General features: G+C 42.1%; 1 protein-coding gene across 4 annotated transcripts in view; it reads left to right on the forward strand.

The window, feature by feature from the left end:
• SASH1 (SAM and SH3 domain containing 1) overlaps positions 1–16720 on the forward strand; it is a 217175-nt gene that overhangs the window by 95561 nt on the left and 104894 nt on the right. The window contains exon 3 of one of the 4 annotated variants that reach the window (XM_015561618.1): positions 15379–15539. The exons of the other annotated variants lie outside the window; for them this stretch is intronic. Within the exon in view, the coding sequence (XP_015417104.1) occupies positions 15531–15539 (9 nt within the window). The 5' untranslated portion in view covers positions 15379–15530. The remainder of the gene's footprint in view (positions 1–15378; positions 15540–16720) is intronic. 4 annotated transcript variants of the gene reach the window in all.

Consider the following 16720-nt stretch of genomic DNA (forward strand, 5'->3'; position numbering starts at 1 on the left):
GATTAGCCAATGAAAAGGGTAGTGGTCGTACGCCAATTACCATGTTTCTTTTTTATTAGTGTAGATTTTTACTTTGAATTTATATTAGTTCACACAAACACTCCATCCATGCTTTTGTTCCTGCCCTCCGGTCCAGTTTAAGAACCCATTGTGGCCCTCGAGTCAAAAAGTTTGCCCACCCCTGTTAGAATGTGGTGGTGAGTAAAATTGATGGGAACCGATTCGGGTGCGGCTAAATACTCTGTTCCCCCTTTCAACTGTAGTTCGTGAGAAAGTAAGATGCCCAATCAACATATTCAAGTTCTCTTTCTGTGAGATTAAAGGCCAGTTGCAGCGGTCAAGGGGCGGTCTCGAACTGGACGAGACCAGGGTGGGTGCCCTGTGCCTCCCATGCCGTTCACAGGCCTCCGGAGTCTAGACATCCCTGTTAGACGGTTAAGGTTATCATTCAGGTCATGAACACAACACCGCCGACTTAAGTAAAGATCCCCCTCGAGGTCATGAGCTCATCACAGACCGAGTCTTCATGGGAACTCAGTTTTCTTGAAAAGCTGTAACTTTCAGGCCATAATGCTCCCTTTCACTGCATCAGATTTTATCTGTATTTCTTGACTTGGAGTTCTGCCTTTGGACAAATAGACAAACTTCTCTGTTCTGCTGTTGGAGCAGTTTTGGGTCTGAGGACTGCAGCTTAATTCTTTCTTTCTATGCAAGTGAGCAGCCCTATCAAAGCTGAATGTGAGATTTCTTGGAGAAGAAATAATCCATCAAAAGCATGAAGAGGAAATAGCATTATAGGAGACTAAAACATTTTATGGGGAACAACATAGCTTTAAATTTGTTCTATCTGCTGTAGAAAAAGTCATGTAGAGGCAGCTTTGAGCACAGAGAGTTTGAGGTGATGGGTTAAATTGGTTTAATGACTTTGTTTTATTTTTAAATCCTATGGATGAGGAAATAGTCAGTAGATAGAATAGTTACTCAAATATTTGTGTTTGGGTTTTCAAAAGTCCAAAAATGCATTTGTCCTTAAGAGCTAATTACATTTCAGCTGGAGAACAAACAAATCAGGAAGACAGCCTGCCCACAGAGATGCTTGACTTAACCCTGAAAATAAAAGGTTTTGATAATTACATTAGTAATTAACTTTCTGGACTAGATAGCAAGCTATTCTTCCAGTACCTCATCACCCGGCTCCTAACTGGAATAAAGCACTTATTTGATAAAGTGTTTTTGGGGCCATTTGGTTTAGATGAAGGCAACAGAGTACAGATGGGTGAAAATTCAACAGCATAAACAGGAATTATAATGTAAATTGATAACTGCGGTGAGAATTTTTACTCCGCACCGAATGGGCCCTAAAGGACCGGTGCATTTGGACGGCAGCCGTGGCCTCGGCCGGGGACTGGATCGTTAGTGCTTGTGAACAGCAGGGAAGTGGCCCATATCTGCACACATTTGGCGCATGCCTGAGCACCGTGTGTGTTTTTGGCTGGGAGAAGCTGCATTTGGAAACGGCTGCAGGTTTTCGAGTCCATAACGGGCCCATTTCTAGTGACGCGAAGTCTGACATCTGTCAAAGTGACACTGTGGCCAGGAAGGGGACACACACAAGGTGGCCTCTATTCCTGGCCATATCAGTGTCCTCCGCATCTTTGAGGATGACACCGTGCGGCACAGCCCTAATGGAAAGGTCCCTACTTATAGTGGGACCCCATTGACGACATCGACCGAAGCCGGGCTTGGGCTCTGTACCTCACAGTTACCACATCTGTGTGGGCACCAGGAAACGGGAGCCAGGCGGGGACCCACCCAGGTCTCTAAGGACCGGGAATGGAAGTGTAAATATGGCCATTATCACAGAGAAATGTGATACCAGAGCCATTGTGATGGAACAGTTTTCAGGTATAATGCTTGTTTCTTGCCGTCTTCATAATTTAATTGTTCCATATACAGTCATGGACCAAGAGGCATAAGAGTGGTGTCTGTCATGACTGGTGGTGATCCTTGGGCCTCTCCAGACGTTACCACTCCCACCCCAGACCCAGGCTGGAGTCCTAGCCTCCGGGCTTGTTGCAGTGGCAAAGGGTGTGGGAACCACTGCTGGAAAGTGGCTGGGGGTCTGACAGACTAGGGTTTAGATCCTGGCTGTTTTACTTAGCTGGCAAGTTGTGTAACCTCTAAGCCTCAGTTTCCCCTTCTATGAATGGAGGTAAAAATATCTCAAAGTGACTATGAGGATTAGTTGAGAAAACTGCCATCAAGTGCCTGGCACATCATCGTGACTGACCTATTACTGTTCATTTCTTTTCCATCCCTTCTGTTCCTAGTTTCAGAACCTCCTGTAGTAATGCTGAAGAGGGTCTGTTAGTTGTTGATATTTATTAATGTTAACTAATATTTATAATAGTCATTAATAGTCACATGAGTGCAGAGGTTTTTTTTTAGCCTTTATTTTGGGAAATTTTAAACAACTATAAAGAGCAAAATATACCAAGCTTTCTGTACCTTGTACCAGGTTCAACAGTTACAAGCATTATGTCATTTTCACTTTATCTTTTCTCCTTAGTGTAATTTTTTAAAACTTCTTCTTTGGTAAGGTAAAATTTGCATATTGACATGTCCAAGTCTTGGCTATACAGCTGGGTCTGGTGGCTCTATCCATGTCACTCACACCCAGCACAATGTGCAACACAGCCATCCCCCTGCAGTTCCCTCGTGCCCCTTCTCAGGAAGTCCTGGGGTGAGGGCAGGGTTCTGTGTGGGTGTCCTTTGGTCACTTCTGTCTTCCAGAACAGAGAACAATGCATGGCACATAATAGGTGCTCAGTAAGTTTATGTTGATTCTTGTATCTGGCACTTTGCTCTTGCAGAAACACATATAAAAATGTATTCTCTGTTCACAAAGAGGTCACACTTTAGAGGGGTAAACAGACTATTAAAATGCTGTGCAGGAATACAGAAGAGGGCCCCTGACCCAGTTCAGGAAAATCAAAGGAGGCTTCCTGAAGGAGGTGACACCCAGGCCCATTCATACAGAATATAGAAGATTAACCTGGCGGCGGTGGTGGTGGGGTGGGGGGAGTGAGGACAGTACAGAATAATTAAAGGCTGAGGTCACAGTTTGTGAAAAAGTCAGAAATTGAGAGAGAAAAATCTAGTTTTTATGGCCTGTGGCTGAAACCTAAGGTATAAAATGTGCTGAAAAACGGTACATGCTGTTCTTTCACAGGTCCTTAGATTATTAATGATATAAAAAATAGGATGTTCTGATTCATCGCCATTCCCAAGACGAAACAAAAACCATTGCCCTTTCGCAATAGTTGACGTGCTGGGCCAAGGTGAACTAACTTGTGGTTCCACATAGACACACACACACACATAGTCCATTCTCTCTGTGGGGTTTTAGTTTTGTTTACCGACTGCTCTTTTGTTATTTGCTACAGTAAGCAGCTGCGTGGGACACAGGCTTCCTGGACCTTAGAGCTCCCTGAATATTCAAGACAAGAAGGAAAGCAAAGCTGCCCCCACCTTGGTGCCTGGGGGAAAGGTGTGCCCAGGAAGTACTGGCGAGTCCCAGGCCCATTAGATACTCAGGAGGCAAACTCCCTGAATTCTTATTCTCATTATCCACAGGATAAGAATGTGATCTGTGTCACAGATTGTTTAAATATTCAACTGCGAAAGCCCAAATTGTTGCTTTGAAGGGAATTGTTTTTTGTTTCATTGCATTTTGCCTGAACTGACATGATTCGCTCGCTTTGGGCTACTGTTGATTCGCAGATTGCAATCAGAAACAGTGGGCATCAGATGGGAGTCTGAACTACATTCTGCTGTGGGATTCACACACTCGATGTCAAAATACACTGAGGCATTATGTCTTCAGCCAGATGGTAATACAGTTCTCTGCTCTGGCTCTTCTCAGACAAAGTCCCGTTTGTAGTCAAATGGCCAGTCCCAATTTAGTCAGCATTTTTTTGTACATTGCACCCGTTAACATGGACATAAACAGGTCTCTTGGCTGCCAGATTCGACCTTGGCATCATCCTATCCTCCTCATAATTAAGAAGGCTTTTATTATATTTACTATCAATTTAGGTGTGCTTCTGTCCTCTTCAACTTAGAGACCTTTGTATGCTGTACAACGATGGAAACGAACAGATTAGATGTGTTATGTGTGACATAATAGTCTAGAGTTGAGAGATCTTCATCAGATTTTTCAAATATGGTTCAACAACATTAGCTTCTTTTTCTGTTTTTGCTCCCGAGAATGTAGAAATGATGGATTTGTGTGTGTTTGTGCTTATAAAACACAGTATGCCTGGGGGATTAAAAACCAAAATAGCATCCTGCTTAAAATCCAAATGCTTGCCAGAAAGGGGGGAAAGTCTGAGCTTTGTAGTGGTTTTCATTTACATACAACAGGGAGAATTCCTAAATGTTAATCAAATGGACAGTAACTGGGGAGAAAAGCCAAGGAATTGAAGTTTAAGAAAGGCCTCTTTGATGGCAGATTCTGGACTTGGCCAGGGCTCGGCCTGGGAAAGGGGTGTGTCCATTTTTAGAATCGGCACCTTTCAGAGTTGAATGAAGCCCAGATCAGGAGCCTTTTTGGAGCCCTGGAATAGTAAAACCATGTTACCAAAATGTCAAGCCACCTCAGTGTTTACAATTTAACAATCACTAAGCATTCTTAACAGTGTAATTTATTTGTGCTAATCACAGGCTAATTATGGGCTATTTAAACATGTCAGTTGGTAGTAGACTAGCAGTGGTCGCCAACCAGTGGTCTGCGGACCACTGGTGGTCCGTGAGGTCCGAAAAGTTGGCGACCACTGGACTAGAGGCCTGTATGGCCTTGACATGAGACAAACATGTAAAGGAGTGTGATGCATGCCTGTTCTTTTCAGGCAATTAAGAGTGGGTTTCTGCTGCTGTACCTATAATGTCATTTGATGATAATGTCAAAGGTTTAAACTTGACGCTCTTGGTGAAGACTGAGTGGCCCAGGCCAAGTGGTCCACCTGTCCTCAAGGCCTGGCTTGGGGATGGGGAGGTTAGGCGTCTGGAATGGGATTAGGCAGAGGCAGGGTCCAGACGGGAAGTCACTGGGAGCAGGGCTGTAAGCCCTTGCTGGTGTGCTGCACAGAGTTGACCTTGGCCTCCTGACCTACATATAGGTCCATATTTTGGACATGTCCCTCAGCACAGCTCCTGTGCACTGAAATGACCAAGGACAGAAAGAATTGAGTCCCAGAATACCAAATATATCGACTGGAGCTCTCCCCGGCCACCTTTTGTTAGATCATTATATCCATTTCAGAACTGTTTTTTACTTTGGAGCTGCCATTTTGTTCAGTTTGGAAGCTTTGAGAATTTTATTTTAAATAGAAGAGAGCAAGATGGTAAATTTGTTCAATACAAAGTTCATTCCATTATACTTATTCTGGCTTTCCCATCATTATTTATCTGGGAGGACACAAATTAACTAAGTTGGTGCCTGGAAAAGATATCTCAGTAACCTCAGATCACAGCCATTGTTTTCCCGCTAAAGTTTCACTCTATTACTGTCGAACAGGGGTGAGAACGTCTGGCCCGTGGGCAGTGAGAGGCCCGCAAAATCATTTGGTCTGGCCCTGCCAAGGCATTAGGGGTGAGTTAATGAAATGCTTGACCAAATAATTTTTAAGTTGATAATTTTGTATGGCCCTCAAATAATGTTATAAACATCCAAATGGCCCTTGGCAGAAAAAGGTTCCCCACCCCTGCTGTAGAGTGTCAAGATCTAGCCCCCTTCTCCCTTCTTGACATGTCAACTTGGGTGTGAGAAGTGGAGGCGCAGTTTATCAACTCTAGCAGTGGTGTGCAAGTTCAGTTCAGGCCTAATCTCCATCTCTGGCTACTCTGAAGCTTGTGCATAAATCCTTTCTGCATTTATTTAGAATATGAAGATGTTTGAAATTTTTGCCACAGCAATGCCATCCATCTCATGGAAGCTGATGGAATTTAATCAGCAATAAATCAAGGGCAAGTCCAAACCAGACTGGAAGCACGTCATGAATATTCGAGAACATCTGGATGTGTTTGTGGGAGTGTATGTTATTTCTCTAAAGCGTGCGACAGCAGAGACGTGCTTCTTAAAATCTGCTGAGAGGAAGACAGATTTCCAGCTGTGATTTCAAAGGGAATTTTGGTTTGTATGGGAATGTTCTTTCTCCCTGGACCGTGGATTACGCTTCTTGTAAGATAGTCCTTAGATCGCTTGTATCTTTTGGAATCTGGTTTGGTATTCTACCTGAATTCCTCATCACAGTCAGTCACCTGACTCAAGAAGAGTGAACCTTTCTGTCTAAAGGAGAATGTTAACTTGAGGAGAAATGTACTGTTTTGTATTTTTGATGAATCTCTTAAATACCAGTGATATTACGATAATCACCAATCTGCATCACTGACCACCCGTTATCTGCCTTGCTACCTCAAGTGCTACCAATAACTAAAAAGGAAGGTAAAGATTGAGGAGGCCATAATAACAGTGCTGATAATGACCAATAATGACATTTTAAAATACATTGGAGTTTATGAGGCATCCAAATTGACCTTATTTAGTTCTTTTAATAACCCTGTGAGATGGGTGTGAATAGATCTTACGATTTCAGTTGACCAGAGGCAGAAACTAATGCTCCCAAAGGGAGGCACGTAATCGGGTGTGGAAGACCTGGCTGCATCGCCCACCTGCCTGGAGGTTCACTTGTCAGATGGCGATGACAGTGGCTTCTTCATCAGGTTGTTGTAAAGGTTAAATAAGATGAGGTTTGTAGAACACATTGCAGCATTCCTGGGTAACAATAATAAATATTATTGTTGTTTATAGCAGAAAAAAGTAATAAGCATAAAATAGGACTTGTTAAAAGTAAAATAAAGAGTTGGTATGAGAGAGGATTTGAAACAAGTAGGACAATGCCAAATCTCTGAATCCCCCCAGACCACCCACTAACTTTGCATTTTACTCTCAGGAGATTCTTCGATCCCAATATGCAAATTGTCCCCTCGATCCGGAGTTCCACAGGGAGTTCAACAGGGAGTTCGACCAGGGGGGCAGGGCCGGCACACAAACCGCCCGTGGCTCCCCTTCCCCCCCCCACCCCCAATCAGGGAGGATCAGCTGGACCCCACTGATACATGAATTCATGCACCAAGCCTCTAGTATAATGTAAAAGTGTAATATTATAAGGCATAGTATAATATAAAATTGTATTGTACAAATTACAGTGATACACTCATTATAAAAAATTGAGAAAAATACCCCACAAAATTCTTTAAAATACAAGTCTAAAGTCTCCTAATACCCACTTATGAAGGGTAACAGTTCTAAAGAGTTGGGTTTTAAATAACTTTCTGGACTTCCACATTTTGTATCCATTCTCGCTAAATGACTTCATCCCTTCATCCTCCCTTTGCATCTAACTCACATACAAGCATGTGTGACGTCTTACTTTTCTGGCAGATTGGAAGCAGTAAATTAAGAGAGTTGCCTGGTTGCTAGAGGTAGTCATCTGATAATGGTAAGAAATGTTAGCAAAGGAAGAGACAGAGACTAGAGGGGATAAATGGTGGTGGGAAAAATGAAATGAAATTAAAGCAACACAAGAACTCAAGCTAAGAAAAATAAATGGGGGAACTGGAAAGTTCAACAGCCTGGATTAGTGAGAATTGGGGCAAGCGACTTTGTCCATTCTGTGGGCAACTTGAATTTAAGATAATCTGTTAAAGCACATCCTCTGCTTTGTGGTGGAAGACAGGGGGTAATAGGCGTTAGAGGTATTTCCTCACAAAGGCAGGAAAGAACCAAGGGGGAAGTAAATACAGTAAAGTAATAAAATAATTAAATAGAGTAAAAGAAAACATCGTCCTGCCTTGCCTGTAGGCTTTTCTTGAAAACTAATTTTCTTTAACAGAATAACCTATTAGAGGATTATTGTTTGATAGTTTTAGTGTGTGTATCCTGTAAAAACTATTTTAGAAACAGCTAATGATGGCATGTGGTATTCTTCTTGAAAATCAATGCAGGGAACTGATAAAATCAGCAAAGTATAAGCAACACTTACTATTTGTGTGTGTGTGTGTGTTTCAGTAACTTAGTGTCATGGGGGACTTATCAGTAATAGAAAACATGAGCCTCCTTTCAGGAAGCATGTGTTGCAGTAGAACAAGACAGCCAAGGAGAAGATTATATCAGTCACATTCAGAAGTGGGTGACACAGATCTGCTGACAGCAAATTCTAGCTCACCGTCAGTTCACGTGGACATACATTAAGCATTGGGACAATAGAAGAGGTAAAAGGTGAAGGTGTGTTGGTTGGAAAGCTTAGGTGAACTGGTCTGGAAGAGCAGGTCCCTTGGGTTGGGGTCAGGACTCTCCAACGTAATATCAAGTGTAAGACTAAGTAAGGTTTGTGAGTAATTGGGACAAGACCTTGTATGATTGCTCAGCTTATTCTGTGCCATAAACTGGACCAACAGAAGTAAACAGCCAGGGTTTAGATGAATTTAACAGTGCTGGACCTCTGCAGAGCATTTACTAGTATAGTTAGAATGACAATGCCAACTATAGTAACAACCAGGATCATGCATTTTTTCTCCCAAGTAGATATTGTCTTTTAATTAAATACCATGGCTAATTGTGTTCTTTTTAAAAAAAATATGTTTTTATTGACCTTTAGAGAGAAAGGGAGAGTGATAGAGAGATAGAAACACCAATGACAGAGAAACATCATCATGTGCTGTGCCCACGTAACACAGACTTGAGGACAGGACAGAGGGAAGGACGGCTGGAGAACAGGCCAAGAAGTGCATGCTTCTCAGAGCTGGGTTCCGACCACTCTCCTGACCTGAGGAGGTGCACATTTTGCATGTAAGCCCGAATTTCAGTCAGATGTTTGCTTCTTTCTTTTGACTGGAATTGTCATCATCTGAACCTCAAAGAATACCTCTGAAGGATTTTGTTAGGAGGCCCAGTGTGGATATTGCTTCTACAAGTGAAATCTGTTTCTGAACCGCAGCAGATAGAAAAAAAAGTTATAAATAAACACAGTTGGCATATTTTGTTTTATAGTATTGTTTACGAAATTGAAAATAGAACAAGGTCCTATCCATTAGCACCCAGCAGAGAGGCTGCCAACTTCTGTGTATCACCTTCTAGGACAACTCAATCCCCAGTAAGGGGCGTGCAGGAGGAAAGAAAGAAAAAAAAAGAAATTTAATATCTAAGTGATTTCAGAATTGTCTTTATAAACTGCAGTATATATTTAAAGCCAAACAATAGGTGATTTCTTGTGCCTTTTAAGGAAGAACTGTTGGAGGCAGTCACAAAACGTGTCAAATGACCAAGTCTCTTACTTGGAGAGTCACTTTCACCACAGACCATATAGAACACACACTTAGCTTGACATGAATACTCATACTTCCCCATCAAGAAGTTGCCTCTAGAAAATTCCTGGTGTGTGTCAGTTGGGTTGAATACACCTATAGTAGAGTAAAAGTGAGTTTAGAGAGTTTGTAGAGGGATCCTGATGAGTATTCACCATGAAAAACTGCTGAATATTGAGGTGGGTGTATTTAAAAATACATATATTTTTATTGATTTCAGGTAAGAAGGGAAAGGGAGAGAGAGAGAGGAACATCAATGATGAGAGAGAATCACCAATCGGCTGCCTCCTGCACGCCCCACACTGGGGATTGAGCCTGCAACCCGGGCACATGCCCTGACCAGGAATTCCCTCTGGTTCTTAGGTTGACACTCAACCACTGAGCCACGCCAGCTTAGCTCGATGAGTGTATTTATGTTACAAGAAAAAGGAAATGTTGCGGACAGCAGTGCCCACGGTTATCTTTTTAATGGTTGCACATTCAGATCACAAGTTATTTATAATCTAGACTTGATTTTTGTTTTAGAAAGCTCTTAACGTTCTCAATTGGTTTCTTAAAACAGGAGCCATACCTTTCCATAGACCTACAACCATGTTACCAGTATGACATTTTCTCTCTGGGGCCATGTTAACTATGAGTTGCACATAAAGTCACATTGCATAGTGAACAGAAACCTCATGAGGTAATAAACAGCCAGGTTGCATTGGAGGTAATTAAGTGTTCCGTCTACAATGGACGGCTATGAGGAGGACCTCACAAACTAATGTAACACACTGTGGTGGCACAAGCTTTGCCCACCACACATCCACGACACAGGCATAGAAATTGCCTCCCAGGTCTGTATTTTTAAGCAATTTCATGAATTTTAGCTAAATTTAAAACTGTGATTTAGGCAATCCCTAAGGTTTGATTGAGTACTTTAGTAAGTGTGCTGGGGTTCAACAGACAAAATTTCTTTCCACAAAAGTGAACTCAAGAAATTATTAGAGGACATCATTTTTAACAATCTTTGTTTCTTATTTTTCTATTACAGTTGACATACAATAGTATATTAGTTTCAGGTGTTCACCTGTTAGACATTATAAGACTTATTAAGTGATCATCCTGAAAAATCTCATACCCATCTAATACCATACCTACTTATTGGAAGACACGATTTTCTGTAATTCAGCATTATGCAGTTACGCTCAGTCAACATTGATACAGCCTGACCACATGCAAGGCTGTATTTAAAACTGTATGGAATACAAACTATGGAATAAAAAATGTCACCTGGGTTTTTAGTGATTTTCTATGTAAAAATGCTGAGGTTAATATGGAGCTTGAAAGCTCCTTAAAATTTCCTGTTGTTTGCAACTTATCCACCATAATGGGGATCATTTTGTTGAAGCTTCTACCCAAGCTAAGTTCTTGGTGGATTTTTCAATTCTTAGTCTTCATTTTGATATAATTCATGTTGCATAATTCCTTCATGGCCTGCAGCTAGACTACATATACGTTGATACTATGACTCGTTATGACTTGTTCAGGTGTTAAAGAAGCATATATGTGCCTGACTCACCATATTTCAAGATGTTTAAGAGGGTTGCGTTTTTGCAAGTAAGGGGATCATTTTGGCTAGATTGTGCCTTAGGGATTGAGAAAAATCAGAGTTCACTTAAGAAATGCTGAACAAGCACCCAGTGTTTGTTTTTCACATACATTTCAATCTGTATCTCACACTCTCCTGGCAATAGTAGCAGGTATTCACTTAGGTGCTGGCACTTTCAGATGAGGATTCTTTAATGCATTAGTTATACCAAAAGCATTCATGAATGAAAGGAAAAGTGTTGCTTAAAAATGATGTAAAATGATACAATGAAGCATTTATTGTTTGTTTTTTAAACTTATAATTTGTGCCAGAGTTACTAGCCCAAGGCCTAGATAGAAGGAAACAATCACAGGAAAATTATTGTTATTATTGTGGCGGGGGGAGGGGATGGAGAGGAGACATTTCTTAAAGCAACTCAATGATTCTGAATAATACTCAGGTTTTAATAATGAGACTCTAACGGGAAATATTTATCATTTTGGAAACTGTGAACCTGGCATGTATATGGAGTCCTTATCAAATCCACAAAATGTTACTGTAATTTTAGTAAGTTGAGCTACTTGAGTGTTAGTTTGATCATGTTTGGGGGTTCAAGGGAGCTTGGTACAGTTCAATTTCAATTGAATTAGGTTAAGTAACTTGCAGAGTAGGTTGTACCGGTGTTGTCGTAACTTCTGAGTGCCAGTTTCATAGTTTGCCATTGTTTTGTGGTTAAAAGGAAATATATGGAAGTTTCTGATTAGGAGAATGACACAAGAATGACTTGCTTGGGAAGTCTGATTTATTAAAAGCATGATTGATTATTTGGGAGGAGAAGGAGCAGTTAGAAGCTGTTGCTGCAGTCCAGCAAGATGAAAGGTAACAAAAGCCTCAGCAAAGATTGAGGTGTAGAAATGGGAATGAGGAAACAGATGCAAGAAACATGCCGTTGGAGGAGTTTAGAACTTAATCGAATCTGGGAAGGGACAGGGATAAGGGAAGATGCTGGAAGTGGGCGTGGCTGTTAACACAAGAGAGAGAGGAGGCTGGGTAAGGGGACGGTCAGGAGCTCACTTTATAAGGTGTAGCGATTGAGCTTCTGTCCCGACCTTCTGTTGGACTGCACAGCCAGGGGCTCCAGAATGGTGGCCTCTGATTTAGAGAAGCACCTGGAGGTTCTGTCCGGGTAGCTCAGTTGGTTGGAGCCTCGTCCCGACATGCCTAGTCAATTGTCAGCACGGGGAAGAATATTACTGTTTGGACATTGGAGAGTTTTGACCAAGGCTTTTCTCTAAGGACCCCCTTGTTATGTCATGCCCCTGGAGGAGAATACAAGATTGAAAAAGCAATACTTGAAGAAAAGTATTAATTTTTAGGAAATGTAGTACTGGGCAGTTTTGAGAGAGAGAGAGAGAGAGAGAGAGAGAGAGAGAGAGAGAGAGAGAGAGAATGGTTTAAATCAAGGAGAATCACTGTTCAGCATTGACTAAGTCATCTGATATGATCAGCATTGTTATCTCCACAAGGTTAGTCACTAGATGATAAGGCAAGTGGGTTTGAGAACATGCCAGCATTTGGCCCTGCAAACTTCAAGAACTTAAAAGTTGATCGCAATCTCCTGAGAGTCAGCAGGACACACGTCACCGCAGAGCCATCTTGATGGTGTATTCATTATGGAAGGGAAAGCCCAGGCAGAAAAGAGGTGAACTCCAGCGTCTCTGCCCTCAGAGGAATACAATTTGGGGAACTACTCGCAAACCTCTTAGCCATAGGAAATCCAATAAACCTACCTACTCCGTTAGAGGGTTCCCTTTGGCAAAAGGAGGCATTGGTAAAAGAGGGAGTGAGGGACCTACCCTCACTTATTAAAAATAAACCTCTTGTTTTTCGTGCTGCCAGAAAAGCTTTGTGTCTTTTATAGTCCAGGGAGATGAAGGTGATCCCATGCTTAAACCTACACCAGTCAAGGCACTTGGCTTAACTGACCAAGCAACTCTAGCCAGGGCCTCAGGGACACTGGTGTTGGTATTTGTAGGTTCCAGAACATCCCGCATGTCTCTTCAGTGTGCCCTCGGCTGTGCCACCAGCACTGTGACTCACTCTCCTACCTGGAAATGACATCGGGTCAGACAAGATGCCATCCGTTCCCTCTTCTCCCCCTTGAATTGCTTGTTTTCAAAAGAATCCAAACAGAGCAAGCTCTTTGGGTTTCCCTGAAAACTTGGCATTGAGCACAACTAGTTTTGTTTTAAATGTCCTTTGTATCCTATTCACTAAACCCCACCCGTCGTATGCTCTCTTTGAGCTCAATGAAAAAAATTGATGGGTTTACTACAGTCCGCAAAAGGAAACACTCTAGGTTTTGCTCAACTGGTAGTTAGATTTTAAAAATAGCTCTTGGATTTTGCAAGTGGAACGCCATGTGTGAGCTCCCAGGACAACATGTGTGCTATATGTCACAAAGCCCATCACAAGTGTTACCTAATTACACTGCCCAGTCGCTGACAGGTGGCAGGCTCCTCAGTGGCTTGTAGGAAGAGGGAGCTACTGTGTGTTTACCACCAGCTCAGAACAGCGTCTTTGTGTTTTGGGGTTGTGATGCCTCAAGAGGGAATGAGTCTTCATTGGTTTGCAGTTGAAGTAGTTAAGAGAACCCAAAACCTTCCTTTGAGACATTGGTAAGTATTAAGCGAGATTCATTACCACCCTTAGCAACTTCAGATTTTTGCCAGACAAGACCCGTGATTGCTAGTAGGATCAGAAATATGCAGGGGAGACCAGAACTTGGATATATGCCCCTCTCCACTGGGGTGGCCTCATGACAGGGATTGATTGGAGAGGCTTCAGGTCTTCAGTTAGGAAGTTCAAGTCTGGGCAAGCAATAGGTGATGAGAGTGCTCAAGCAGAGTAGTGGGGCAAGGGCAGCACGTGGAACATGAGAGCAGCCGGTATTGGCATGTCTCCATTGTTAGGTCTGTGAGCAGGTGGAAGGGACTCAGTCACTTGGCTGACTGTTCTGGGAGAAGACCAGTTATCAGAACAAAGCCTTAGAAGGAAGAAAATGGCAAAGCAAAACACTTGGGTACAGGCTAAGGGGTAGGGAAGGAGGACAGGGACTTAGAAGCTAAAGGTGGCTCTGTCGTCAGCATACGGGCACTGACCAGACGGCCAGAAGATGTTAGCGTGACAATTAAGAGTATGCATACCTGCATGAAATAGACTCTGCACCTTCTAGCATGCGGTCTTGGCAAGATACATAATCTCTTTGTGCCTCAGTCTTCTCATTAGTAAAATGGAAATAGTAAAATTCCCTACCTAGTAAGGTTTTTGAGGAGATTAAATGTCAAGTGCCTGGAATGGTATGTAGCACTAATAATTGTTGGCAATGATGGCAGCCAGGGAAGTGAAGATGATGATGATGGTTATAATCATGTTGGTCATGATTATATTGATGAAGTTAATTAGAGTACTGCAGAAGTGCTTGCTCCTCAAGACAGAATTGGCCCTGGGTCATGTACTCAATCTATAGGTGGAGACCAATGACTGCCAGCAGGTAGAGAAGTGGGATTCAGGGTGCAAACTAGCCTTGGTGTGTTTATGGGGTATACTGACCACTTTGCTGCTGCTCTTTCTGTCGTTATTTGATAACACCTTGGTGTGGGTAGCTGAATCAGTTCATCAATTCCATTTTTAAAATGTGTACCATTTGAATGTAAGTATTTAAGAGAGGATTTTAAAGAAAATAATGATTTGCTTTTATGTATTCCTAAACCACTCTGTTCAGTTTTCCCCTCGGTTGCCTACAAGGACAGATGGCAGTCTGCGTGACCCTTAACAAAACCCTTGATACATGTGGCGGAAGATATATAGAGAGAGTTTAATCCAGCTTCTGTCCTTCCTTGAACTTGTTTCTGTCATTGTTTTGCTTTGCTGCTCAACACACTGTCTAATGCTTTATGGATTAAATGATACAATGTCAATACCTTGGGATTAAAAATACAATAGAAATGTTGTCCGGCCGGAGAGGCTCAGTTGGGTATTGCCCTGTGCCCCAAAAGGTTGCCAGTTGGATTCTAGGTGAGGGCACATACCTGGGTTGCAGGTTTGATCCTGGTCAGGGCACGTATGTTTCCTTATCTCTTGGATATCTCTCTCCTTCCCTCCCTCCTTCCTCTTTCTAAGCCTGTCCTCAGGTGAGGATTAAAATAAATGAAATGAAATGTAAAAGCCTTTGAAAATACATATATAACAGAAATTTTAATTTAATTGCTAAACATTTATTGATTTTCTACTATGTGCAAGGCACTAGGTTTCCTGTACTCTACCAGTCTCCTCTACTACATTCATTCACTTATTCATTTATTCAAATGTTTATTGTATAGGTACTTAATCTCCACCAGGCACTTCACTAGGGCTTAGGATGCCCAGCAACCTACAGTGAAGTCTTCATAGACAAATACAGATCCTTACAGTGCCCTGTGGTTACCTGCTACGATGGGAACACCTGATAGTCTTGGGGGATCAGGGAAGGCCCATGGAAAAGGTGACATTTTTAATTTCCTAAAGTTTTGTCAAAAATATTCATGAAAACTTCTAAATCTTGGCTTTTGGAGCCCTCTATTGTTTTCCAACCTTGCCTGGCAATTACTCTCTTCCCGTCTCTTGTCTGTTCTGTCATTCTCACTGCTCATCGCAGCATTAAAACATTTTTTGGTGAAATGTGGGGGATTTACACATTGCTCTGTGACTATTTTATGGCTAAGAACTGAAGAATCTTCCCATATCTAAAGGTCATTTTCTCTTTAGTATAATTAGTGTTTTCATGAGGTGTTAAGGTCATGTGTCTGGTGATTAAAATTTGAAATATATAAAGACTATAGCAACTTTCAAAATGTGTAACATTTTTGTGTGTCCAAGGTGAGCTCTGATCCTGGGGTTCTCTTTATGTTGAATGTTATACAATGAATGAAAAATGATCAAGTGCTAGTGCTTTGAATTTGCATACATTAGTTTGGGGGAAAGGTGGGTGACTAGCAGTGAGACCCTCTCACTACAGGGATTTCATCTTTTTTTATTTTGATTTTGATTTTGTAACGGATCTGAATGTATCAGGCAAGACTCTTTGTTCTATGATTCTCTAAGTCACAGTCAGATCTCCAGGTTCATGTCAGCCTTTTGGAGGGACATCTAATATCCAGGACCCAGCCAGCTCCCACCCAGCTTCCCAGGCGCATTGGCCATCCTCTTTGGAGTCACTGCTGCAGACACTGCAGACGCTAGGAAAGGGCCAGCCGGCCGTTTTCTGCCCCTGGAGATCAGGTCCGATGTGTTTCCTGCCTGTACTTGCCTGAGGTTTTCGTTTGTTGGCTTTTCCTGAGGGGGGAAGAGGTAAAAGCTATCTGCTAGCGGGAAATTGGCATACTGTTTGTGTGCATGCACATTTTCTTTACATAGAATGTGCATAACATGATATGAAATAACCATTTTTAATTGACATCCTGGAGATGTTTAGGTAGTGGAGGCTAGATAAGAGATGATAAGAAAATACTTCCAATTCCTTCCTTCTGTGCTATAGGAAAGGAAGGTTAGACTGGACAGTTTAAGAAAAAGGGAGAGTACAGCAGAGGGTGTGTGAGTTGGTGGGAGGTAATCAGCCAAAGACCTTGTATGCATATATGCAGAACCCCTGGACACAGACAATAGAGTCCTGAAGGCCTAGGGGGG

The sequence above is a fragment of the Myotis davidii genome, unplaced genomic scaffold (assembly GCF_000327345.1).
Source record: "Myotis davidii unplaced genomic scaffold, ASM32734v1 scaffold196, whole genome shotgun sequence".
Lineage (NCBI taxonomy): Eukaryota > Metazoa > Chordata > Mammalia > Chiroptera > Vespertilionidae > Myotis > Myotis davidii.